At 45.3% G+C, this 26040-nt stretch overlaps 1 protein-coding gene across 1 annotated transcript in view; it reads left to right on the top strand.

The window, feature by feature from the left end:
• pnpla7b (patatin-like phospholipase domain containing 7b) overlaps positions 1–26040 on the top strand; it is a 320770-nt gene that overhangs the window by 61949 nt on the left and 232781 nt on the right. The window contains exons 8-11 of the mRNA XM_085965146.1: positions 6372–6531; positions 11320–11400; positions 14565–14693; positions 18370–18450. Of these exons, the coding sequence (XP_085821272.1) occupies positions 6372–6531; positions 11320–11400; positions 14565–14693; positions 18370–18450 (451 nt within the window). The remainder of the gene's footprint in view (positions 1–6371; positions 6532–11319; positions 11401–14564; positions 14694–18369; positions 18451–26040) is intronic.

The raw sequence follows: 26040 nt of genomic DNA, 5'->3' as shown, positions 1-26040 counted from the left end.
AGTCAAGCATGATTTACCTTTTGTAAATCCATGTTGACTTTGTCCGATCAAATCGTAGAGTGTTCTGGTCAGACCGTGTCAAGTTCTGGCTAGCAAGACCCAAGTGCTGGAAACAGGGCTGAGAAAAGCCCTGAGGCTGATCCCCAGGGTTAGAGGCCTGAGTTACCAAGTAAGAACTGGAGTGATGATGAGCAAATAATGGGAGATGGGCCAGTGGAGAGGAGATGCGGGCGGTGTGAGAGGGAGGGAGGGAGGGAGGAGTTCAGGATGATGAGGGGGAGAGAGATGAGGCTACACAAAGGGAAGGGTGGAAGCGAAACGGGGGCGATAACTATACATGCTAATGCTTTCTACAGTCACGCATCAATCTTCAGTTCCCATTGCACTTGAGTGATTTATCAGCTTAGTCTGCTGTATGTTATTGTAGGCTAATGACGACAGGATTAGTTATAATGCTGACTGGAATGGGTTAAATATTTCTAAAGAAATGCTGGTAAACAGCTTGTAAGATGTATTCAGGAGGGTATGATTCAAGTTTTGAGCTGCATTATCATTTTATTGGGCTAGTGATCTGCCCTCTAGACCCAGCAGTTTTTAATATTGGAAAATACTGGAAATGTCAGCAGCTAAACATTTATACAATTATTTGAACTTGTAGTAATAACAGGATGACAGCACAGCGCCTGTACTTGTGCTATAAAGTGGCATTTACTGTGGTCAGAAGTGATAACAACTTGCATTTATATAGCACCTTTAACATAGTAAAACGTCCCAAGGCGCTTCACAGGAGCGTTAATAGACAAAAATTAACACCGAACCAAAGAAGGAGACATTAGGACAGGTGATCAAAATCTTGGCCACAGAGGTAGGTTTTAAGGAGTGCCTTAAAGGAGGAGAGAGTGGTAGAGAGGTTTAGGGAGGGAATTCCAGAGCTTGGGGCCTAGATGGCTGAAGGCACGGCTGTCAATGGTGCGATGAAGTAAGTGGGGGATGCCAAAGGTCAGAATTGAAGGAACACCGAGTTCTCAGAGGGTTGCAGGGCTGGAGGAGGTTACAGAGATAGGGAATGACGAGGCCATGGAGGAATTTTAAAATCGAGGCGTTCAGGGACTGGGAGCCAATGTAGGCCCGCAAGTACGGTTGTGAGGGGTGAACGGGACTTGGTGTGAGTTCGGATACGGGCAGCAGAGTTTTGGATGAGTTGAAGTTTATGGAAGGTTGGATGCTGGCCAGGAGAGCATTGGAATAGTCTGGAGGTGGCAAAGGCACAGATGAAGGTTTCAGCAGTAGATGGGCCGAGGCGGGGGCGGAGAGGGCCGATATTACGGATGTGGAAGTGGGTGGTCTTAGTGATTGATTTAGGGCTGGAAGCTCAGCTCTGGGTCAGATAGGACGCCGAGGTTGAGACAGTGGCCAAGGAGGGGGATGGGATTGGTGGCGAGGGGAATGGAGTTTGTGGCGGGGACCGAAGACAATGGATTTAGTCTGCCCAATGTTTAACTGGAGGAAATTTTGGCTCAGCCAGGACTGGAAGTTGGACAAGCAGTTTGACAACAGAGAAAGCGGAGGGGTCGAGAGAGGTGGTGGTGAGGTAGAGCTGGGTGTCGTCCGCGCACACGTGCAAACTGACGTCGTGTTTTGGATGATGTTGCCGAGGGGCAGCATGTAGATGCGAAATAGGAGGGGGGGCCAAGGATAGATCCTTGGGGGACGCCAGAGGTAACGGTGCGGGGGTCGGAAGAGAAGCCGTTGCAGGAGATTCTCTGGCTACGACAGGATAGGTAAGAGTGGAAACATGCACAACGGAAGAGAGGCTAAACGAAATAAAACTAAATTACTCTGCAGGTACACGTAAAGGATTGATTACTCTATGCTAGATTTTACTGAGACTCTGAACATGAGACATGTTCTGTGAAAATGTATTTATATTTGCACTATTTCTGCAGGTTTCTCCCTCCCAAGTTTAAAATATCCAGAATTTTTTTAATTAATTATATCTTTTTAGCAGGGATCATGGAGGCCAAGTTTTCATGCTCCGGGTCTCTAGTTCCTAGCAATGGGGATTATTCGCGAAGGTCAGTCTCTATTAGGCACTCGGTGCCCTTTGGGTGCATCACTGTTCATGGTTTCATGAGCAGCTAGACGATGCTGCAACAGTGTTTCAAACACTGCTCTGTCCCTTCAGGCTCCTGCTTTCTTCCCTTGTCCCAAGGCATAGTGTTCATTTTATCTGCCTCTGGAAGGACGAAGGAGCTCTACGGGATTCAAAGTCCAGACCATTTGGCCCCGAGGCTAATGTTTGACCAACTACCTGAGCTAACAACAGAAAATGCTGGAAAAACTCAGCAGGCCAGGCAACATCCGTGGAGAGAAATTAGAGTCGACGTTTCGGGTCTAACCCTTTTTCAAAACTGGAAAGGAAATAAAATAGATCGAAGGCAGGGCTGCGATCGGACAAAAGAAGTAAAGAGACATTAAGAGGTATTCAAAACCAGACGAGATGGTAATAGGACAGTGGAGACAAAAGACGGCTCAGATTAGGTGTGAAGTGTACTGGCAGGATGAGAGACAGCTGCCATGTGGGAGAGAGAAAAAAAAAAGAGGAAGGGGGGAGGGAAGGGAAGACCCAAAACAAAGGGGTGGAAAAAAATATATAATTAAAAATGTAATAGGGGCCGAGGTTATGATCTAAAATTGTTGAACTCGATATTGAGTCCGGAAGGCTGCAGAGTGCCTAATCGGAAGATGAGGTGCTGTTCCTCGAGTTTACGTTGAGCTTCCGTGGAACAATGCAAGAGGCCAAGGACGGTAAGGTCCGAGTGGGAATGGAGCGGTGAATTAAAATGACAGGCGACCGGAAGCTCGGGGTCACCCTTATGGACTGAACGGAGGTGTTCCGCAAAGCTACCTGACCTCCATCACTAAAGCTAGCGAACAGGTACAAAAGGCTAATGGAATGTTGCCCTTTACCTCAAGGGGGCTGGAATTCAAAGGGGTGGAAGTTATGTTACAGTTATATAAAGCTCTGGTTAGACCCCATCTGGAGCACTCTATTCAATTCTGGGCACTGCCCCTCAGGAAGGATATATTGGCCTTGGAGGGGATGCAGCACAAATTCACCACAATGATACCGGGGCTAAAAGGGTTAAATTATGAGGACATGCTGCACAGACTTGGCTTGTACTCACTCCTTTGAGTATAGCAGATTAAGGGATGATCTAATTGAGGTGATGAAGATGATTAAAGGATTTGATAGGGTAGATGGAGGAAAAACTATTTCGTCAATTGAAAATTTCAAAACTGAGATTGATCGCTTTTTGTTAGGTAATAGCATTAAGGGTTACAGAACCAAAACAGAGAGCTGGATTTGAGGTACAGATCAGCCATGATCTAATTGAATGGTGGAGCAGGTTCGAGGGGCTGAATGGCCTACTCCTGCTCCTATGTTCCACAGTGGGAGGTATTAATTGCAGACTTGCTGGTTCCCTCACAAAAGGAGGGAAAGAAAATCAGTGAGTCAGTGCAGAGCGCACATCTCTGGCAACGCCCAGCAAGGTTTTGGGACACCGGGTTGTCTGACTAATCTGTCGACTGAGAAATTCTGAGTGGCCAGAGAGAAGGGAATCTCGAACACGTAAAAGTTTTGACAAGCCTTCCCTTCTATTGCAACTGCGTCCCTAACGTCCAGTTCATGCCTTAGACACTATTCTGAGTTATTGATGTACAAAAGGTAACCTCCATGGCTTTAAATAAGCGTCTATTCCAGGTACATCACAGCTCATGTCCAGACCTACTGTCTTGGGTTAGCCAGCAGTTTTATTCATTATAATGCTAAACATTCACTTGAATGGCTCCGAGTAACACTGCAACCCAAGAAAGAATTCATCCATCAAGGGCCTTATTAAATTTTGAACGCTCGCTCGCGTCAGAGCACTTTTTAAACTGGTTGGCATTTAATGATCAATAAACTGGACAGAATGTCTAAACTAATAAAAATAATGACTCACTTAATAACTTGAATTGAGCTCCTCCTAATGCCCAGAGCATGCAGTCTAGACAACCGTAACGCCCATGTTTCCCAGCCCTGCCACTCTCATTCAGATGGATTTTTTAGGTATTTTCAGCAGGTTAAAGGTTAATTTGCCGTATAGCACGCTCATAAAAATCCGATTAAAGTATGTCTGCTCCGGGAGCAAGATTTGCTTGCTCAGCACCTTGGGTGTTTCTCAAGTCTTGTATACATATTGCTGTACAGTAAGTTTGAAGAGTTGGAAGCTTTCAATTTTTTTCCCATTCCTGTGTATGCAAGTATATGTGATCTTCATAGCTTCTGCTAGAGTTTGGTGCAGGCTGTTTTGAACTGACGTTTTGCCTGTTCAAATGAGGGATCTGAACTTCTGGTAGTTTTTAAAATTTGGGTCCTGTACCCTGATGACCCAATGGTATAGGTACGGCCCAGTGCAATATTAAGCCACGCAGTCTATAAGGCCTTGGGTTGGATCCCCCAAATCTAAACCGAGATAGCTAATCTCGGCTGGGCCAGTAGTCGGAGTGTTACCGTTGGCCTTCTCGTCACCCGGGCCGGGGGGATAGCAGCTAGGGGCTCCTGGTGTTGATTACTGCTGGAAAGTGCACATTGGGTGAGGACAGGATTGGACTTGGCTGTGATAAAATTAATCATCTGATAATCTGCCTACACTCTGAGTAGGCCTATGCACAAAGAATGGCAATTTGACTGAACTGTTCCCTGAAGTGTTGGAGGCTGTTGGCATCTGTGAAACTGTACTCCCAACAAGAGCATGAAACTTAAGGAGAGCAGGGAAGATATTTAGGGATGAGGTGAAAAAGGATCAACACTGGGCCCAAATTCTTTTAAAGCTGCCCTCTGGTGCTGTATATTCACAGCAGGATGACTGTCCTGAATTGCACTGTGACATGCAGTATATGTACATGCAGAGACACATTCTGCAAAACGTCCCCTCCTGCTACTGCTCTACTGAAGGCACTGACCTATACTCCGGTGCAGTTCTGCAGATGCAAGCAGCTTCTGGTAGCACAGGGGTGCCCAGGTATAAGCCTAGATAGTGTTGGAGGGGTTGGGGGGGCGGGGGGGGCTTCACCACTGGGCGGGGACATCACAGCAAAGACCGAATCTGGCCCCACCAGATGTCAACACGTCGACGCCTCCAGTGAGACTCATCAGATGGTCAACAGGGAACCCTGGCTGATTGGAAAATAAAAATATATTTATTTTCTTTTCCCTCCACCCCAACCCAAAAGCAGGGGTTTCCTGTTGGCTATTATAATGTGCCAGTAGCTGACCTGGCAGAGAGCAGTAAACTCTGCACACACTAGGGAATTGCTGTCTTTCCAGCAGTTTCTGTTTTTATTGCTAAATGTTACTGACATTCCAAAATTGGCTTCTAGGAGGCTCAAGGGCAGCCTGGGATGAAACTCTGTCAGATTGTTTCTTTCTCAGTGGGCCTTCAGTTAGTGCCTCCCTATCATGGCATGGTTTGACATCAACTATATATTAGGATACGAAACAACGTTAGAATAAGTAAAGCTGGAACACTCAGCACACACCAGGGAATTATTAAAAATAACAACAGAAAACGCTGGAAAAACTCAGCAGGCCAGGCCACATCCGTGGAGAGAAACAGAGTTAACGTTTCAGGTCAAAGACCCTTCGTCAGAACTGAGAAAAAAGCAGGAAATGAAACGGATGAAAAAGCAAGTTTGGGGGCTGGGAAATGGGGGAGGGGATGAAAGAACAAAAGGGAAGGTCAGTGAGAGGTTAGGAGACATTAAGAGATATTCAAGGCGAGACGAGATGGTAATAGGACAGGTAAAGAGACAAAGGATGGCTCTAGATGAAGTGTGAAATACGCTGGCAGAGTGAGAGACAGCTGCCATGTGGGAATTGTTATATGTGCCAGGGAATTATTATATGGCTCTGTCGTCCCCACTGAGCCACTATATATATATTTCAATCCTAAACTTTGACAGTAAAATACCAGTTCCATTCTGAGCATTTACAGGAGGCAGGGAAAGCCCTGAGTGAGCTCATGGGTGTTTCAGAGCGAGTTCTGATTTGATTGTTTATGGTGTGGGTGCAGTGCCAATAAGGGAGTGTAACATAGCGGTGATGTAAGTGAAGCTCCTTACGGAAGTAAATCGGGACTGATCACACAAGTGTCTGTGGCTCTGCTGTGAATCACGAATGAGGGTCCGTGTTAAACATTCTGATAAAGAGCCTACACTCAAACTCAAACCTGTCTCTTACCGAAGCCGAGGGAGCTGCTGGGCATTTGCAGCATCTTCTGTTATTTGCGTTACAGCGCTAAATGTGTCGCTCTTTATGCTTGCAGGGTGTTGGGACACTTTGAGAAACCACTGTTTCTGGAACTGTGTAAACACATGTTCTTTGTGCAGTTCCACGACGGGGAGTACGTCTTCCGTCCAGGCGAGATCGATGACAGCATTTACGTGGTACAGGACGGGAGGCTGGAACTTTGCATCAGCGAGAATGTAAGAACGCGCTTCCCTCCTGTACTGAAGAGCAGCTTTAACCGTTTAGAATCATTTTGTTTCAGCAGTGGCATGTCCTGGCTCACATCAAAAATCAAACCATTACAGGGTTACTAATTTTAATATGCTCCCTTTTTAATCTTTTAATAGTTATGTTTAAATAGTGGAGGCTGATCACATTGGAGTTGTTATCTGAGACGAGTTGCACTGTTTGACGTGTGTGATGGAGCTGAGTTTACATTAACGGCAGTGGTAATTACTCCAGGTGTGACGGGGGATTTAATCACATTCTCAGGCCCAGTAATTCCTCCCAGCCAGTGCCCTTTGCTGCTGACTGTATCTCTGCCGGATCTCCCACTCTGTTACTGACTACTCTACCCATGTTAATCCGGCACCGCTCACTGTCACTCAGTAACCCCTTCCCTACCAGTCTGTGTCACTGACTATCTCTACTGCTGTTAATCCAGCTCCCTCACACTGTCACTCAGTAACCCCCCCTCCCCAGCACCCGGTGTCACTGACTGTATCTCTACTGATGTTAATCCAGCTCCCTCACACTGTCCCTCAGTAACCCCACTCCCCCAGCGCCCTGTGTTACTGACTGTATCTCTACTGATGTTAATCCAGCTCCCTCACACTGCCACTCTGTAACCCCTCCCCCAGCACCCTGTGTTACTGACTGTATCTCTACTGATGTTAATCCAGCTCCCTCACACTGTCACTCAGTAACCCCTCTCCCCCAGCGCCCTGTGTTACCGACTGTAATGCTACTGATATTAATCCAGCTCCCTCGCACTGTCACTCAGTAACCCCTCCCCCAGCGCCCTACTGATAATCCAGCTCCCTCACTGTCACTCAGTTACCCCTCCCCCTAGCGCCCTGTGTTACCGACTGTATCGCTACTGATTAATCCAGCTCACTCAGTAACCCTCTCCCCCAGCGCCCTGTGTTACTGACTATCTCTACTGATCTTAATCCAGCTCCCTCACACTGTCACTCAGTAACCCCTCTCCCCCCAGCATCCTGTGTCACTGACTGTATCTCTACTGATAATCCAGCTCCCTCACACTGTCACTGAGTAACCCCTCTCCCCAGTGCCCTGTGTTACTGACTGTATCTCTACTAATGTTAATCCAGCTCCCTCACACTGTCACTCAGTAACCCCTCTCCCCCAGCGCCCTGTGTTACTGACTGTAGCTCTACTGATGTTAATCCAGCTCCCTCACAGTCACTCAGTAACCCCTCTCCCCCAGCGCCCTGTGTTACTGACTGTATCTCTACTGATGTTAATGCAGCTCCCTCACACTGTCACTCAGTAACCTCTCCCTCCAGCGCCCTGTGTCACTGACTGTATCTCTACTGATGTTAATGCAGCTCCCCTCACACTGTCACTCAGTAACCCCTCTCCCCCAGCGCCCGGTGTCACTGACTGTATCTCTACTGATGTTAATCCAGCTCCCTCACACTGTCACTCAGTAACCCCTCTCCCCCAGCGCCCTGTGTTACTGACTGTATCTCTACTGATGTTAATCCAGCTCCCTCACACTGTCACTCAGTATCCACTCTCCCCCAGCGCCCGGTGTTACTGACTGTATCTCTACTGATGTTAATCCAGCTCCCTCACACTGTCACTCAGTAATCCCTCCCCCAGCGCCCTGTGTTACTGACTGTATCTCTACTGATGTTAATCCAGCTCCCTCACACTGTCACTCAGTAACCCCTCTCCCCCAGCGCCCTGTGTTACTGACTGTATCTCTACTGATGTTAATCCAGCTCCCTCACACTGTCACTCAGTAACCCCTCTCCCCCAGCACCCTGTGTTACTGACTGTATCTCTACTGATGTTAATCCAGCTCCCTCACACTGTCACTCAGTAACCCCTCCCCCAGCGCCCTGTGTTACTGACTGTATCTCTACTGATGTTAATCCAGCTCCTTCACACTGTCACTCAGTAACCCCTCTCCCCCAGCGTCCTGTGTTACTGACTGTATCTCTACTGATGTTAATCCAGCTCCCTCACAATCTGGGTCGGTAACTCATCCAAGCAGTGCCCTTTATTTTTACAGATGCTGATCCAGCTTCTTCAAGGCTTTGTAGCTTCTCCTGGCTGTATCCCTGGTGATGGCACTTACTGCTTAAACATAAATACTCCAAATAGAAAAACTTTGCAGAAAAACTGAAATAAGGCATAAACAAATGGTTGTTTTATTAATCCTAATGTCTACAAGACCGGAGCAGCAGCAAAACAACTCTGCCAAGTGGCTTGTTATCAGTGAAAGAAAGAATGGAAGACTCGCATTTATATGTCTCAGAAAAACACCCAAGGGCTTTACATAAAACAAATTGCTTTGAAGGTGAACGTGGCAGCCACTTTGTACATATCAAGGTCCCATAACGGCCATGAGGTGAATGGCCAGTGAATCTATTTTTGATGGTGATGGTTGAGGGAGTAATGTTGACCAGGATACTAGGAGAGCTCACTGCTCTTCTTTGAATAGTGCCATGAAATCTTTAATGCTCAAGTTAACCATCTAAACAGGCAGATGTGGCCTTGGTTTAATGTTTCATCTGAAGGATGGCACCCCTCTGACAAGCAGCACACAAGTGACAGCTTGGATCATATGCTCAAGTCCTTGAACCCACAGCCTTCTGACTCTGAGCGAAGCTAACAGTGAATTGTGCATCAGCTTTCAATTACTTATGTGCAGTACAAACGAGCCGGTGTATTTGCAAAGAATCACAAAATAGCCATTTTGCCATGAATTTTCCCCTTTCTTGGTTTCCCAGTGCCTCACCTCTCTTGTGTCCAAAGGGTGGCCATGCAATCTGTATTCCATGTCAATGACATTCCATAATTGGCTACTAGATGGTTTACAAGAGTATTCTGGGATGAAACTCACATTGTTTCTTGCCCAGTGGGCCTTCAGTTAATGTCTCCCTACCATGGCATGGTTGATGTCGGGAGCATCTTGAAATAAGATGACTCGAAATCTTACGAAATACATATTCAGATACTAAACAACATAGAATAAGTAAATATTATAGATAGATTTTTGTTAAGCAAGGGTATTGAGGGTTGTGGGACCAAGGCGGGTGGATGGAGCTGAGATACAGATCAGCCATGATCTAATTGGATGGTGGAACAGGCTCGAGGGGCAAATGGCCGACTCCTGTTTAAATCTGGAACACTACTCCAAGGTAAACCATGACAGAGGCACACATTCAACTTATGAAAGGCAAATTTAACACAAATGTCAGTAAGTTCTGCTTCACAGGAAGAATAGACTTCTGGCTCGGTAATGGAGGCAAACATCTTAGTAATTTAAGAGCCAATATGGAGCTGTAACAATGGGACTGGAGGTGTTTCTTTTTGGTTAGGTTAACTCAAATGGGCTGAATGACATCCCTCAGCAGTGTGTATTTATCTTGTGAACCTTTTTGTGTGGCTAACAATAGGAGCAGCCAAAGCACTTTGCCATTACATTGAATTCCTTTTATTTCACTCTAAGGCTCCTTGTGCCATTCCTTGCCCAAGAAGGCAGGGTTATTACTTGGTCCAGCTGCTCCCAATGTTGCTCTTGGGCCAGTGAGTGAGAGTGGAGAAAGAAAAAACACATCCATGATCTCTGAATCTTTTTTATTCCTTTGTGGGGGCGAGGGGAAGTACCGCTCTTTTAATGCACCAAAATGTCCCAAGGACCTTCATATGTAGACAGGAGGAAAACAGACACTGAGCTGGGAAGCTAGGCTTGTATTCCCTGGAATTTAGAAGGTTAATGTGTGATTTGATCGAAGTTTTCAAGATATTAAGGGGAGCTGATAGTTTGGATAGAGAGAAACTTTTTCCGCTGGTTGGGGAGTCTAGGACTGGGGGCGTAGTCTAAAAATTAGAGCCAGGCCTTTCAGGAGTGAAGCTAGGAAACACTTCCACATGCAAGGTTGGAACTCTCTTCCGCAAATGGCAGTTAATGCTAGGTCAGTTGTTAATTTTAAATCTGAGATTGATGTTAACCGAAGGTATTAAGGGATATGGGGCAAAGGCGGGTGTATGGAGTTAGGTCACAGAGCAGCCATGATCTCATTGAATGGCAGAACAGGCACAAGGGGCTCAATGGCCTACTCCTGCTCCTATCTCTCTAATCTCCTTCAGCCCCACAGCCCCCCGAGATATCTGCGCTCCTCTAATTCTGCCCTCTTGAGGATCCCTGATTATAATCGCTCAACCATTGGTGGCCGTGCCTTCTGTTGCCTGGGCCCCAAGCTCTGGAATTCCCTGCCTAAACCTCTCCGCCTCGCTACCTCGCTTTCCTCCTTTAAGAAGCTCCTCAAAACCCACCTCTTTGACCAAGCTTTTGGTCACCTGCCCTAATTTATCCTTATGTGGATCGGTGCCAAATTTTTTGTCTTAAAATACTCCTGTGCAGCACCTTGGGACGTTTTACTACGTTAACAGCGCTATATAAATACAAGTTGTTGTTATTGTTCCTCTGAAGGACGAAATCAAGAGGGGTGATTGAAATTAAAGTCGAAGGGATGTGTTTTGAGAATGTCTTGAAGGTGAGGAAATCACCCAAGCTCCCACTTGTCTCACTCTGGCACTCACAGTTTGGGGAATCATGGGCTTGTACCTTTCTCTTACAATACAGCGGCATACCGATGCACCATGTCCGGTAACGATCAAAATATGCATTTTGGAGTGGTTAGTAGGGTTAATAGAGTCAAATTTAGTGACTTCGGTACTTTTAAGTAGTTACTTGAATGTTCATTTTTGTTCTTTTGTTTGATCAGGATGGCACTGAGGTTGTGGTGAAAGAAGTCCTGCCCGGTGACAGTGTGCACAGTCTCCTCAGTATCCTGGATGTCATCACGGTGAGTAAATACTGCACAACATGCAGCCAATTTTTTTGAGGATGTTAGTTGCCAGCGTGAGTCTCACAACTTTAAATAAGTTCTTGTGATCTGTGTGGGGCAGTTTGGATTGGGATTTTATTCTGACCGTGATGCTCGAGCTCGCTTTAATTTTTGTAAAATATTTAACAATGTTCAGTTTTTTGATTTATAGAAATGTGTGTTCTTTTCACAAAGCATGGCTCCTCTGTTCCTATTAAGCAGAGTGCTATACACTTTTTCTCGTACAGTTACTGAAATTAATTACCCTCATGTCTGTGGTTATATCTCACTAGATTACCCTCCCTTAGTTTTATCCCCCCCCCCCCCCCCAACCCCTTGGCTTTAACCCCCCCTTAGCTTTACCCTTTTAATATCCTGGAATTGTATCTGATGAGACCTGTTGGGTTGGGGTACACTTACTTGGGCATCAGCAGCTCTTCATTACCTCACCCAGCCTAGTCAGTGAGTGCCAGCAGGCTATTGGATATTGGGACACATCGCAGCCAACCATAATCCCGCCCTCACCCAGCACGCGCACGTGCGTTTTCCAGTGGGAGCCACTGGATAGTGATCAGACGCAGCAATTGTGGCTGAATCCCACCCCTCACCCCTCAAAGACCAGGGGTACTGAAGCCAGTTGTTGCAGCTCAACAGTTCATTCCATACTGGGAAGTAAATGTATCCAATAACTTGGCCAGGAAGGTCTTGCTATGTGCTTTGAGTTTGATTGACTTGTACTGGATCTTCTGGCCTGGCTACTTATGGATTTAAGAGGCACTCCTTTCATCCAGCCCCACTGCCAAATCTAAATGTCAGCCCCTGGAACAATATTATCAGTGTCTCTGCCCTCCATTTGTCTGTTCTAATAGGTTTATGATAATCAATGCATAAAGAATTATTCAATGATCACCAGTTCAGATGGATTCTGTCATCCAGGTTGCATATGTTTTGCATATCTGGAATATCTTTGTCCACATTGCTTTGTGCATTGCATTGTCTTTCCTCTTTTGTTACATTAAAGCATTAGCATAAAACATGAGTATTAATTTTGCACAGCGTGTTAACCCCTGGACTGCTGGCAGGGCCAGAGAGATTTCCGTTTCCTTGGTATAGCCATTTTTAAAAAAAAGTTTGCAACTCCCACCATCAAGATGAATCAAATGCCAATATTACAGTAATAAAGCTCACAGGTGTCAGGAGTACCTTTTAATCCTGTGACAGCCCGTAGAAGCGAAATATGCACTTAACAAAAATTATTTAAAAAAATTCCTTTGCCCTGTCTTCCATTCCCTCTGTTCCCATTTCATTTTATTTTCACTTTTACTTATCTATAATACTATATTCCATCCTTGGTTTTTTTTAAAAAAGCTTTAGAGTTCCTGTTTTCCTTTGTCTCACTAGTCCCCACTGTCCACCTTGCAAATCCCCAAACATTAGCCTCTAGCTGAAAAGCAGCTCCAAAGGCCAGTTTTTCAGCCTATCCATGACCAGGACTATCTTCGACGTAACTCTCTCGTGTGAGATAGTCAAACACGATCATTTGACAAGTTTTCTCATCAATGATCGTGCCGTGACAAGGAGGTTAAAGGCGTGCTAGATTTCATCAGTTCATCGCTCTTGACGTGGGATAGCTGTGGTCTGGAAGCAACTCATTTTTTATGTGAATAACAGTAATAGACTTGAGGTTACTGTGCAGTTGAAAGTCAGTGCTACACTTCTGCAGTTTGTAGCACACACTCAGTTCAATTATCTGATACAATCACACTTGTTTTGATTGAATAGCACTGCTTTTGTTGTGTTCAATCCTGATATGGCCAAACAAGTATATTTATTTCATTGAGTTGAGAGTATGTCGGGAAAAGATCATTTCTTTCCGATAATGTACTGGATTGTGAAGCTCACATTTATCAGATTGAGTGCGTCCTTTCAGACTCAGTATTGATGCAACTTCAATATTGTGCGTGCATTCTTTTTCCAGATTTCTCCCCTTTTCTTCTGCACTCAGATAAGCCCTCGCCTCTGAGTCAGAAGGTTGTGGGTTCAAGTCCCACTCCAGAGACTTGAGCACCTAATCTAGGCTGACGCTCCAGTGCAGTGCTGAGGGAGTACAGAGGTGTCATCCATTGGATGAGCCGAGGTCCCGTCTGCCCCCTCAGGTAGACGCAAAAGATCCCATGGCACTATTTTTTTTGAAAGAAGAGCAGGGCAGTTCTCCTCGGTGTCCTGGCCAATATTTATTCCTCAACCAACATCAGTAGAACAGATGATCTGGTCGTTTATCTCATTGCTGATTGTGGGACCTTGCTGTGTGCAAATTGGCTGCTGCGTTTCCTACATTACAACAATGTCTACACTTCAAAAGTACTTCCTTGGCTGTAAAGTGATCTGGGGTGTCCTACGGTCGTGAAAGATGCTATGCAAATGCAAGTTCCTTCTTGCTTTCTTTTTTCTGGCTTGGGTCATCGAGACCAAGAACACTTCCGCTACCTGGCCCCAAAATGGTCATTCTTCACTTGAGCCGATCGAGTGAAAACCAGTAAGCTATCAGCTGAGCCTGATCCTGATCCTATCCTCTGCTGACTCCCACACTCTCGTACACTTCCAATAGAAATCACTGGCTAACAATGGGGAGCGGAAACCCTGGCTAACTGTCTTTCTCTCCACCCCCCCCCCCCCGCCCCCCCCCCCCCATCGTCCACCACCAACCACTGCTGAAGCCAGCTAATATGCACAGATGAGAGGGTTGAATCTGAGCCTCTTTGGCATGCATAGCTTAGTCCTACGCCGAGCATTGTCTATACCCACCGGGCCATTGTGAGACACCGAATGTGTTTTTAATTCTGTAATACCTACACAAGGTACATTACTCACCTTCCGCTGCATTGTTCCTTAGGCTTGTAATGAAACTATCTTGATATCAATTATTGAAGCCAACCTAAATGGCAAACTGTTCCTTAAGGATGTTGCTCAGCTCGAGCAGTGTGACTTTCCCTTCCTGATTCACCTCTCCACAACATGACCAGCTGAAATTAAACACCCATGATGAGATGACATTGGAGTAGCAGTACTGTATATGATGTGCTTTAAAATGTTGTGCAATCTTATTGGTTTGCTAAAGTGTTACTGTTTTGCTGAGTTTCCAGGGTTACCCTGCTCCGTATAAAACTGTCTCCGCCCGGGCAGTGTGCACGTCCACTGTTCTGCGATTGCCAGCCAGCGCTTTTCAGTCAGTCTTCCAGAAGTACCCGGAGACCCTGGTCAGAGTGGTTCAGGTAAGAATGCATTGGTACTTTAAAAACAGCAACTGCTGCAGTGCAGGGTGCAGCTGAGTATTTGACTCGCATCGCTGAGTTTAGTCCTGGGGGGCGGGAGGGGGGCTGCTGGTCAGCCTAAAAGCTCTTTTTTACTTTGTGGCTCGGTGCGGTCTGGATCCTGGAAGGGGGTTGAGGGATGACACCAGAACAACCTCCTGCATCACTCTCCCATGTTCACTGTGGCTGATTACACCCACCAGATCCACAAGAAGTGGGTCTTCACTGCCCTGGAACGAGATAGGTTGGGTGATTTACACTGCCGAGTGCTGTCTACTGCACGAGATCCTCCTGTTGTATTTGACAGCATCCTAGTAATATAATAGCATCTAAATTTGTGAGCTTTGGCTAGGTTCAACTGTCTGACCTCCCTTTCCGCGATCTATACACTGAAGCGGGTGTGTACTGTAATTACTGTCCTATGATAATTTGATTAACTGAAGGAATCACTTGAACTCTTGCTCAAAGATAAGTTTGGCAGATTGTTCAGGCAGGGTCTCCAAATCAAACAAGTAATAGATTGGGAATTTTGTATATGCATGTAGGTCCTCTTTTTAATATAAAAAAGAATGAAGTAAAGTGGAATACAGTTAATTCCAATAATCTTTTTGTAAATACTGACTTCATAGAGGTATAGCTGACGACCGACCTTACATGGTGCACTTAATGGTGTGGTATGACTGAGCACTGAACAATGATGTGTCTGCTCCTCTTCTCCGCCCCCCCGCCCCTTCCCCCTCCCATCTCTCACACGCATTAATTATTGGAAGAGTTGACATTTATCTCAACGAAACCCCTAACCACTAGCCAGTCACCATGCAGAGGGTTGACAGCAGATATGGATCCAAAGGATGACCCATTCTTCTGCGTGAGTGAAAGCAGGCACAGAGCTTGCCCATTGACGTATTATGGCCACTTGCTGGAAATGTTACAAATTATACTGCTACAGCATTAGAAAGGGATGATGTACTTGAGGGATGGAAGACAGAATCCATTTGGTTAGAATTAAGGAACAGCAGAGGAGCTGTTATGCTGCTGGGTGTATGCTATAGGCCATCAAATAGTGGGACGGCGATAAAGGAGCAAATTTGCAGGCAAATTGCAGAAAGATGCAAGAACTTTCGAGTAGTGATAATGGGGGACTTCAATTATCCTAATATAGACTGGGAAAATCACAGTGTAAAGAGCAAAGAAGGGGAGGAATTCTTGAAATGTGTGCAAGAGAACTTTCTTGATCATGTTTCCAGCCCAACGAGGAAGGAAGCAGTGCTGGATCTGGTTCTGGGGAATGAAGTGGAGCAAGTGGAGCATGGTTCAGTGGGAGAGCATGTGGGAAACGGCGATCACAATATCATTTGGTTTAGAGCAGTTATGGAAAAGGGCAAGGAAAAATCAAATGTGAAAATACTCAACTGGAGGAGGACTAATTTCAGTGAGTTGAAAAGGGATCTGCCGCAGTTGGATTAGAATCTAAGATTGGCAGGTAAAACAGTAAAGAGCAATGGGAGGCCTTCAACGAGGAGATAATTTGGCTACAGACTCGACACGCTCCCATGAGGGGGGAAAGGAAGGTCATCCAAAGCTAGAGCTCCCTGGATGACTAAAGATCTGGAGATTAATATGAAACAGAAAATGGAGGCTTATGATAAATATCTGGTTCATAATTCAGTAGAGGACCAAGCTGAATACCAAAAAATCCAAGGGAGATCTAAAAAAGGGAATAAAGGGACAAAGAGAGTGTATGGGAATAAATAAGCAGGTAAGATGAAAAGGAACCCAAAAAGTCTTTTATAAACATGTAAATAGTAAAAGGTTAGTCAAAGGAAGGGTGGGGCCAATTAGCGACTGAAAAGGAGATCTTCTTGTGGAGGCAGAGCATGGCTGAGGTAGTCAGTGAGTACTTTGCAGCTGTCTTCACTAAAGAAGAGGATGCTGCCAATGTCATAGTAAAGGAGGAGGTTGTAGAGAAATTGGATAGGATTAAAAATAGATAAAGAGGAGTTACTTAAAAGGTTGTTAGCTCTCAAAGTAGAAAAAGTCACCCGGTCCAGATAGGATGCATCCTAGGTTGCTGAGGGGAGTAAGGATGGAAATTGCGGAGGCTCTGGCCACAATCTTCCAACCCTCACTAGATATGGGACTGGTGCCAGAGAACTGGAAGATTGCAAGTGTTACATCATTGTTCAAAAAAGCCGAGAGGGATAAACCCGGCAACTACAGGTCAGTCAGCCTAATGTCGGTGGTGGGAAAACTTTGAGATGGTAATCCGAGACAAAGTTAATTGGTACGTGGAAAAATATGGGTTAATAAATGAAAGCCAGCATGGATTTGTTAAAGACAAATCGTGTTTGACTAACTTGATTGAGTTCTTTGATGAAGCTAAGAGAGGGTTGATGAGGGTAGTGCGGTTGATGTGTATATGGACTTTCAAAAGGTGTTTGGTAAAGTACCACATAATAGACTCGTTGGCAAAATTGAAGCCCATAGGATTAAAGGGGCAGTGGCAGTGTGGATACAAAATTGGCTAAGGGACAGAAAGCACAGTAGTGGTGAATTGTTGTTTTTCAGACTGGAGGGAATTGTGCAGTGGTGTTTCCCAGGGGTCGGTGTTGGGACCACTGCTCTTTTTGATTTATATTAATGACCTGGACGCGGGTATGCAGGGCATAATTAAGTTTGCAGGTGACACAAAACTCGAAAATGTAGTAACGGTGAGGAGGATAGTAACGGACTGCAGGAGGACATAGACAGACTGGTGAAATGAGCAGACACGTGGCAGATACAATTTAATGCAGTGAAGTGATTCATTTTGGTAGGAAGAATGAGGAGAGGCAATATAAACTAAATGGTACAATATTAAAGGTAATTGGCAAAAGAGCCAGAGGTGACCAGAGGGAAAAAAAACATCTTGCAGTGAGTTATGATGATCTGGAATGCACTGCCTGAAAGGCTGATGCAAGCAGATTCAATAATAACTTGCCAAAGGGCATTGGTAAATAATTGAAAAGGAAAAAAATTACAGGGCTGTGGGGAAAGAGCAGGGGAGTGGGACAAATTGGATAGCTTTTTCAAGGAGCCAGCACAGCCATGATGGGCAGAATGGTCTCTGTGCTGTATCATTCTATGATTCTATAAAAGGTAAATGGCTCTGTAAATAAACTGGGGCACCACATCTCGCTCATGACCACTGAATGTTGTTTCAGCCAATGGAGTTGGCAGTGAAATTACCATTAACCACTAAGAGTACATTTTTTTTTACACTGGGAATAATCTTATGCCTTGCCATTAGCAAAATCTCCGCAGTGTTGTTGTCACTGAGCTTATTAAGCAAATATAAAGTACACTTTAATGTTGTGCTAGTACATTTCTCGTGTGCTGTAAATTCTACACTGCATTGCTTCCACCATCAGTGACAGACCAGTAACCATCAGTATTTCACTTGAGTTTTTATGTAGCTCAAAACTCGTTCTCCAGGCACAACTCCAGTTTGGAAGGATAAAATATGTAATTGTATCCCTGGGCACCTTTCACAGTTCAAGTGGACGTAGTTCCACACCTTACCACTGTACTCTCATGAAATCCTACTAAAACTGATGTGGCATTGAGGATAACCGTGCTCTGTGTCTCTCTTTCTCAGATAATCATGGTGCGCTTGCAGAGAGTGACCTTCCTGGCTTTACACAACTACCTGGGCCTGACCAAGGAGCTGTTCAATTCGGTATGTGGTTAAAAACAGGATGAATAAATGACCCTTGGCCACCCGGCTTTAAAATGTAAATTAATTATTACGACATTTCATTAATATGCCCCCTTGGGGTACAGGCGTCTCGTGCAGCTGGCATGAGTTATCTTTATTGCCATATTAAAAGTTAGAGATCCAGTAATGTATTGTTGCCTCGTGAGTCACATCACAGCTGGAGGAGGGTGCCACATGCTGGAACAGCTATTTTCACCGACTGTTAACTCCGAGTTGGGATTAGTGAAAATGAACCAGTGTCAAGTTTTTTAAATTTAATTTCATCAGACATTCTCGTCACATCTAAGGCAACAGGATGGGTTTCCAGTGACTTAAAGTCCTTGGAGGTAAATTGTTTAATTTGGAACTGAAGGGACTTGGTGTGCTTGTGTGTCACTCTGTTACCTAAACCAAACGAGTATTGGTGGGGATTATTGGTTATAGGAATTGCTAGACAAAAAAAAGACCAAGGTTCATTTAGTTCGCCTTCTACCGTCCTGGCAATCGCATGATCCAATAATGGAGTAATTGACTAATCATAGCAATCAAATTATATCAATTAGTCTGCAACACCCAGACAGAACATGAGGAAAACCCCAGTGGTGGAGAGCTTTGAGAAGCAGCAGCCTAAAGTCGTCTGTTCCTCCCAAGCACGCCATGTCACGTTTTAAATAACTCTCATACTGCATCCAAAATGTGTTTTTCTGAAATCTAATTTGCATTTGAATGAAGCAATACTAAATGCTTCCACCGTCTCCCTGGGGAGTCTGTTCCATAAACTGACCACTCGCTCACTGGAATAATATTGCCACAGATTAGTAATGGGACAGCATTTACTGGAGCCGGCGAGCGAACGGCACCCGCCATTAGTTTGACTTGTCCTTGCCCGTTTAATTTCCATGAGCTTTTGCACGGCAAGTTGCTGTTAGTGGGAGATGGAAACCGGGCATCTGGGACCTGTGTGCACAGGGCAAGCAACTGTGTATCTCCATAACCAATCAGATTGAAGAAATGTTAATAAGCAGCGCAGAGTCCGAACCAGGTAGTGTAAATTAGAATAGTGAATTCAATGTCAAATCAGGTACAGAAAGCGAAATAGAGAGGGAAGGAAAGAAAGAAAGGATTAAGAGAAAGAGAGAGAGTGAGAGAAAAGAGACAAAGAAAAAGTTTAAAAAAAAATGTAATTCAAGGTTTTTTACTTTAATTCTCCAACAACAATAAAAAGCTGAAGTAATGCGACTCCAAACTTGTAATAATTAATTTTCAGTGCCAGAGTGTTTCGGCAGTAATTAAGACTTGTCACGCTGTTAAAAAGGATACTTGGACTGAAATGGACAAGCTTTAACTTTCTGTGGCGAGTTCAGTCCGTATCAATGACGTCAGTGCAGGAACTTCACGCCGCTCGGTATGTTTGAATGGGGAGCCAGACGACGAGGTGCTGTTTTTGCACAGCCTATGGAGGAGCGCCACATCTCGGACAGCAACTTTTGTATTTTCACGTTTAACTGTCCATCTGCGCTCGCCTAAAGTTGCTGACCGATTTGCGCAGAAATAACAGTGAGCGCCGTTAGCCTCACTGTTATTTTTACAGTAAATTCTGGCCCATTGAATTTACGCGCAGGCCATGTCCTCTGCTACTGTTCTGGACAAGGTGAAATAGCTCGTCATGGCCTACATTATCTCGTCCCTTTAGAATTCTAAAAACAGCAATCATATCAGTTCGCAACCGTCTCTTTTTCCATTGAGAACATGCTCAATTTACATAATTGCTCCTCAATCCAAGCAATCCTCTCAATTATTCTGGTTGCTCTCTTCTGTATTTTTTCAGTAGCTGCAATATCGTTTCTGTACTGTGGCGAACAGAACTGTGCAGTTGCACCAATAATTCATAAAGTCCTGTCAGCTTCTGAGCAAAGCCACTGATTTAGTGTGTTCGGAAAAATAGATGGGATTGATGAATTTGATCCCCAAAAGAGCAGCAAAAGTCACAGAATTCGACGCAATAAAAACTGAATTTGAACTGTTCAGCCACTGTAAATTAGTGCCTTTGCTTATGAGGGCAACTGCCTTACTGTGAACAAAAAGCAAAATACTGCAGATGCTGCAAATCTGGCCCAAAAACAGAAAACGCTGGAGACTCTCGGCAGGTCAGGTAGTTTCTGTCGAGAAAACACGAGTCCGTTGACATTTCACACATGGACCCTTCCTCAGAACTGAACGATGTTGCAGATGAACAACATTTTAGAAGGAGCCGAGCATGGGAACGGAGCAAGAGGGGAAACGCAAAAAGCAGCAAAACAGACAGAGGAAAATACATAGAATGAGCTCTGGTGGAGAGGAGGGAATAGCTAAATGGCAGAAGTGATGTGTGCAGGAGGAATGATGAGGAGAGAATTCAAAGAAATGAAAGATATATACAAGACACTGATGGTGTGAGAAGAGCTATAGGGGGATAGGTAGGTGGAATGGGGAGCACGAAGATACGGTAAAGTGAAGCAGGCTGCTGCCCCTCAGGAGTCTGATGGAAGGAAAAAGGTAGGTCGACACCAAGGGTGCAGACTACTCCGCAGCTCGGTGTTTCGACAGACCCGGGGGATGTTCAGGGTCTGCCTTGGAATGGGGGCAGCTCGTTGATTAAAGCAGCATTTCCCAGAAAGTAATTTGAAGTAACATACTCCTACCCCTTCCTTCCCCCCCCCCCCCCCCCTCCCAACCCCAGATAAAACGGTTTGATGCCGAGTGGTCAGTCACAACACTTTTTATAAAAAAAATAAAAAAAAAGTTTATAAGTCCAGCTTCCCACTGATCCCATATCTAGTGTCTAACATTGCTAACAGTTGCACCAACTAAATCCAGTGCTCGGATCAGCACATTGTGTTTAATACAGTTCATGAAGGTGGAAGGAACAGAAGGAATAAATGTGTTTAATGAGATGGAAACCATTATGCATGATTCATGGTTCAGAAGAATCTGGGGGCAAAGTACTTCATGCAGATAATTCACATCAATCATAAGTAGAAATTCATTAATTCCTAAACTGCTTGAAATGTTAACTTTTCCATTTAATTTTCATTTCCTTAATATAACTGATCTGATTAACACTTCACGGTGATGATGCAGCACTGGCAGCTGCTGCCCATCAGAATTGAGCAGGGCTAAAACCTTCTCGACTCTGATTCTCAGAAAGGCACAGCACTAAAGCGACATGTGTGCCCGATATAAAAACAGAAAATGCTGGAGAAACTCAGCAGGTCAGGCAGCATCTGTGAAGAGAGAAACAGAGTTAACGTTTCTGGTCAATGACCTTTTGTCAGAACTGGGAAAAAAGCAGGAAATGGAACAGATTTTTAAGCAAGTGTAGGGGCTGGGAAAGGGGGGAGGGGATGAAACATAGAAACATAGAAGATAGGAGCAGGAGTAGGCCATTCGGCCCCTTGAGCCTGCTCCGCCATTCAATGAGATCATGGCTGATCATCCAAATTCAGTACCCCGTTCCTGCCTTCTCCCCATATCCCTTTAGCCTTAAGAAATATATCCAACAACTCCTTGAATATATTTAATGAATTGGCCTCCACTGCCTTCTGTGGTAGAGAATTCCACAGGTTCACCACTCTCTGGGTGAAGAAATTCCTCCTCATCTCAGTCGTAAATGGCTTACCCCTTATCCTTAGACTATGACCCCTGGTTCTGGACTCTCCGGCCATCGGGAACATCTTTCCTGCATCTAGTCTGTCCAGGCCTGACATTATTTTATAGGTTTTGATGAGATCCCCTCTCAGCCTTCTAAACTCCAGTGAGTACAAGCCCAATCGACCCAATCTCTCCTCGTACGTCATTCCTGCCATCCCAGGTATTAGCCTGGTGAATCTTCGCTGCACTCCTTCCATGGCAAGAACGTCCTTCCTCAGATAAGGTGACCAAAACTGCACACAATACTCAAGGTGCGGTCTCACCAAGGCCCTGTGCAACTGCAGCAAGACATCCTTGTTCCTGTACTCGAACCCTCTTGCTACAAAGGCCAACATACCATTTGCCTTCTTAACCACCTGCATGCTTACCTTCAGCGACTGGTGCACAAGAACACCCAGGTCTCTTTGCACTTCCCCTTCTCCCAATCTATTGCCATTCAGATAATAATCTGCCTTCCTGTTTTTGCCACCAAAGTGGATAACCTCACATTTATCCACATTACAGTGCATTTGCCATGTTTCTGCCCAGTCACCCAACCTGTCCAAATCGTACTGGAGTTTCACAACATCCTCCTCACAGCATACCCTCCCACCCAGCTTTGTGTCGTCTGCAAATTTGGAGATACTACATCCAATTCCCTCGTCCAGATCATTAATATATATTGTGAACAGCTGGGGTCCTAGGACCGATCCTTGCGGTACCCCACTAGTCACTGCCTGCCACTCGGAAAACGACCAGTTTATTCCAACTCTTTGCCTTCTATCTGCCAACCAGTTCTCTATCCAAGTCAATACCTTGCCCCCAATCCCATGTGCCTTAATTTTACAAGCTAATCTCTTAGGCGGGACCTTATCGAAAGCCTTCTGGAAGTCCAAATACACCACATCCACTGGTTCTCCCTTATCTATTTTACCAGTTACATCCTCAAAAAATTCCAGTAGATTAGTCAAGCACGATTTACCTTTTGTAAATCCATGTTGACTTTGTCCGATCCTGTCACTGCTTTCCAAGTGCTCAGCTATTACATCTTTTATAATGGACTCTAGCATTTTCCCCACTACCGATGTCAGGCTTACCGGTCTATAATTCCCCGCTTTTTCTCTACCCCCTTTTTTGAATAGTGGGGTAACATTAGCTACCCTCCAATCCATGGGTACTGTTCCAGAGTCTATCGAGTTCTGGAAGATGACCAGTAATGCATCTACTATCTCCAGGGCCACTTCCTTAAGTACCCTGGGATGTAGATTATCAGGCCCTGGGGATTTATCGGCCTTCATCCCGTCAACTTTCCCAACACCATTTCCCTACAAATACTGATTTCTTTCAGTTCCTCCCTTTCATCAGACCCTATGTTCCCCGGCATCTCTGGGAGGTTATTTGTGTCCTCCTTTGTGAAGACAGAACCAAAGATATGTATTTAATTGGTCTGCCATTTCTTTGTGAAAGAACAAAAGGGAAGGTCTGTGATAGGATGGAAGGTGGAAGAGGTTAAGAGACATCGAGAGATATTCATGGCAAAAGGAGATGGTAATGGGACAGGTTAAGAAACAAAGGATGGCTCTAGATGAAGTGTAAATTGCGCTGTCAGAATATATATAGGAGCCGAGGTTATGATCTGAAATTGTTGAACTCTATGTTGAGTCCAGAAGGCTGTAGAGTGCCTAATCGGAAGATGAGGTGCTGTTCCTCGAGCTTACGCTGAGCTTCCATGGAACAGTGCAAGAGGCCGAGGACGGTGAGGTCTGAGTGGGAATGGAGCGGAGAATTAAAGTGACAGGCGACCGGAAGCTCGGGGTCCCCCTTACGGACTGAACGGAGGTGTTCCGCAAAGCAGTCACCCAATCTGCGTTTGGTCTCCCCAATGTAGAGGAGACCACATCGTGAGCAGCGAATACAGTATACTAAATTGCAAGAAGTACAAGTAAATCGCTGTTTCACCTGGAAGGGGTGTTTGGGGCCCTGGACAGTGGGAAGGGGGGAGGTAAAAGGGCAGGTGTTGCATCTCCTGCGCTTGCACGGGAAGGTGAAGGGGAAGGGGTGTTGGGGGTGATAGAGGAGTGGACCAGGGTGTCGCGGAGGGAGCGGTCCCTTCAGAATGCTGAAAGGGGAAGTGCGGGGAAGATGCGTTTGGTGGTGGGATCCCGTTGGAGGTGGCGGAAATGGCGGAGGATGATCCGTTGAATGTGGAGGCTGGTTGGGTGAAAGGTGAGGACAAGGGGAACTCTATCGTGGTTCCGGGAGGGAGGGGTGGGGTGAGGGCAGAAGTGCGGGAGATAGAACGGACACGGTCAAGGGCCGTGTTAACCACTGCAGAGGAGAATATGAACTCAACATAGAGTTCAGCAATTTCAGATCATAACCTCGGCCCCTATCATATATATATATATATATATTTTTATCCACACTTTGCCTTTTTTTCTTCTCTCCCACATGGCAGCTGTCTTTCATTCTGCCAGCGCAATTTACACTTCATCTAGAGCCATCCTTCGTTTCTTAACCTGTCCCATTACCACCTCCTTTTGCCTTGAATATCTCTCAATGTCTCTTAACCTCTTCCGCCTTCTATCCTATCACAGACCTTCCCGTTTGTTCTTTCATCCCCTCCCCCCTTTCACAGCCTCTACACTTGCTTAAAAATCTGTTCCATTTCCTGCTTTTTTCCAGTTCTGACGAAAGGTCATTGACCTGAAACGTTAACTCTGTTCCTCTCTTCACAGATGCTGCCTGACCTGCTGAGTATCTCCAGCATTTTCTGTTTTTATTTCAGATTTCCAGCATCTGCGGTATTTTCTTTTTGTATATGTGCCCGACATATGTCTTGTATATGTTTCGTCTCCAGCTTTCCTTCGCAAGCTCCTATTATTGAATAATAACAGTGAGGGAAATTTGGGGGGAGGCCTCGGCCTCGCTCCTGACCTCAGTGGGCGAAGCGAATGTGTAAAGGGGATCCAAACGAGATTTTAAAAAAGAATTTGGCCAGCTCACCAGACGCCCACTGCTAAGCTGTTTGGTCCCAGCCTTGAGATTAGGCTTGCCAACTCTCCAGGACTGAAAGTTTAATCTCCTGTGCACTGATGTGAGAAAACCCAGGAGAAAAATCATAAAGGCATTAAAATAAATGTTTTTTTTTTCATTTTTCTTTCAGAACTTTCATTTAATAGTTATAAATTTATTGGAGATGGGGGGGGGTGGGGAAATGGGTTTGACTGGGCGGGGCGATAGGAGACGGGAGGACCACAGAAACCCCACAGTGCAGATAGAGGCCATTTCGGCCCATCGAGCCTGCACCGACACATATCCCACCCGATCCCCGTAACCCCTACACCAACACATATCCCACCCTATCCCCGTAACCCCACGTATTTAATCCCCCTAACACTAAGGGTCAATTTATCATAGCCAATCAACCTAACCCGCACATCTTTGGTCATGTGATGAAACCTCCTGGACTATGTCCAATGCAGAGTTGGCAACCCTACTTGAGGTGCACTCTTAGTTTGCGAAACACTGGATTAAAGTAGTATGCTGAATGTCAGCATTTCAATCCATGTGTCAGGATTTCACAAGAAGGCACAGCCCTTTTCCATAGGTGTTGGAGCTTGTCAATATCAACTACAGGAAACTTTCGTTTAACCAGAGGTTAAATGTCCGGAAAGCTCTATCCACCGGCAAAATTCAGGAGTCGGTTCAGATAAGTTTTTTTTACTTCTCGTTGCTTTTTTTTTCCAGTCCTGGCTCTACAAGGTCTAGCTGAAGCTGTTGCTTAGCTACAGAGACGCTTGCAAGCTGCGGCCGACTGTTTTGAAGCTGTTGCAGGGTTTGTTGCTTCACACGGAGCTCTGAGCTCCGTATGTTTTAACATTAGCGCTGGTTTCTACGGCA

Source organism: Somniosus microcephalus, chromosome 23, assembly GCF_052327205.1.
Source record: "Somniosus microcephalus isolate GS21.2 chromosome 23, FLI_Smic_1.0, whole genome shotgun sequence".
In the NCBI taxonomy this organism is placed as follows: Eukaryota; Metazoa; Chordata; class Chondrichthyes; order Squaliformes; family Somniosidae; genus Somniosus; species Somniosus microcephalus.
The sequence above is the reverse complement of the archived record's forward strand: the minus strand, read 5'-3'. Positions and strand labels throughout refer to the sequence as shown.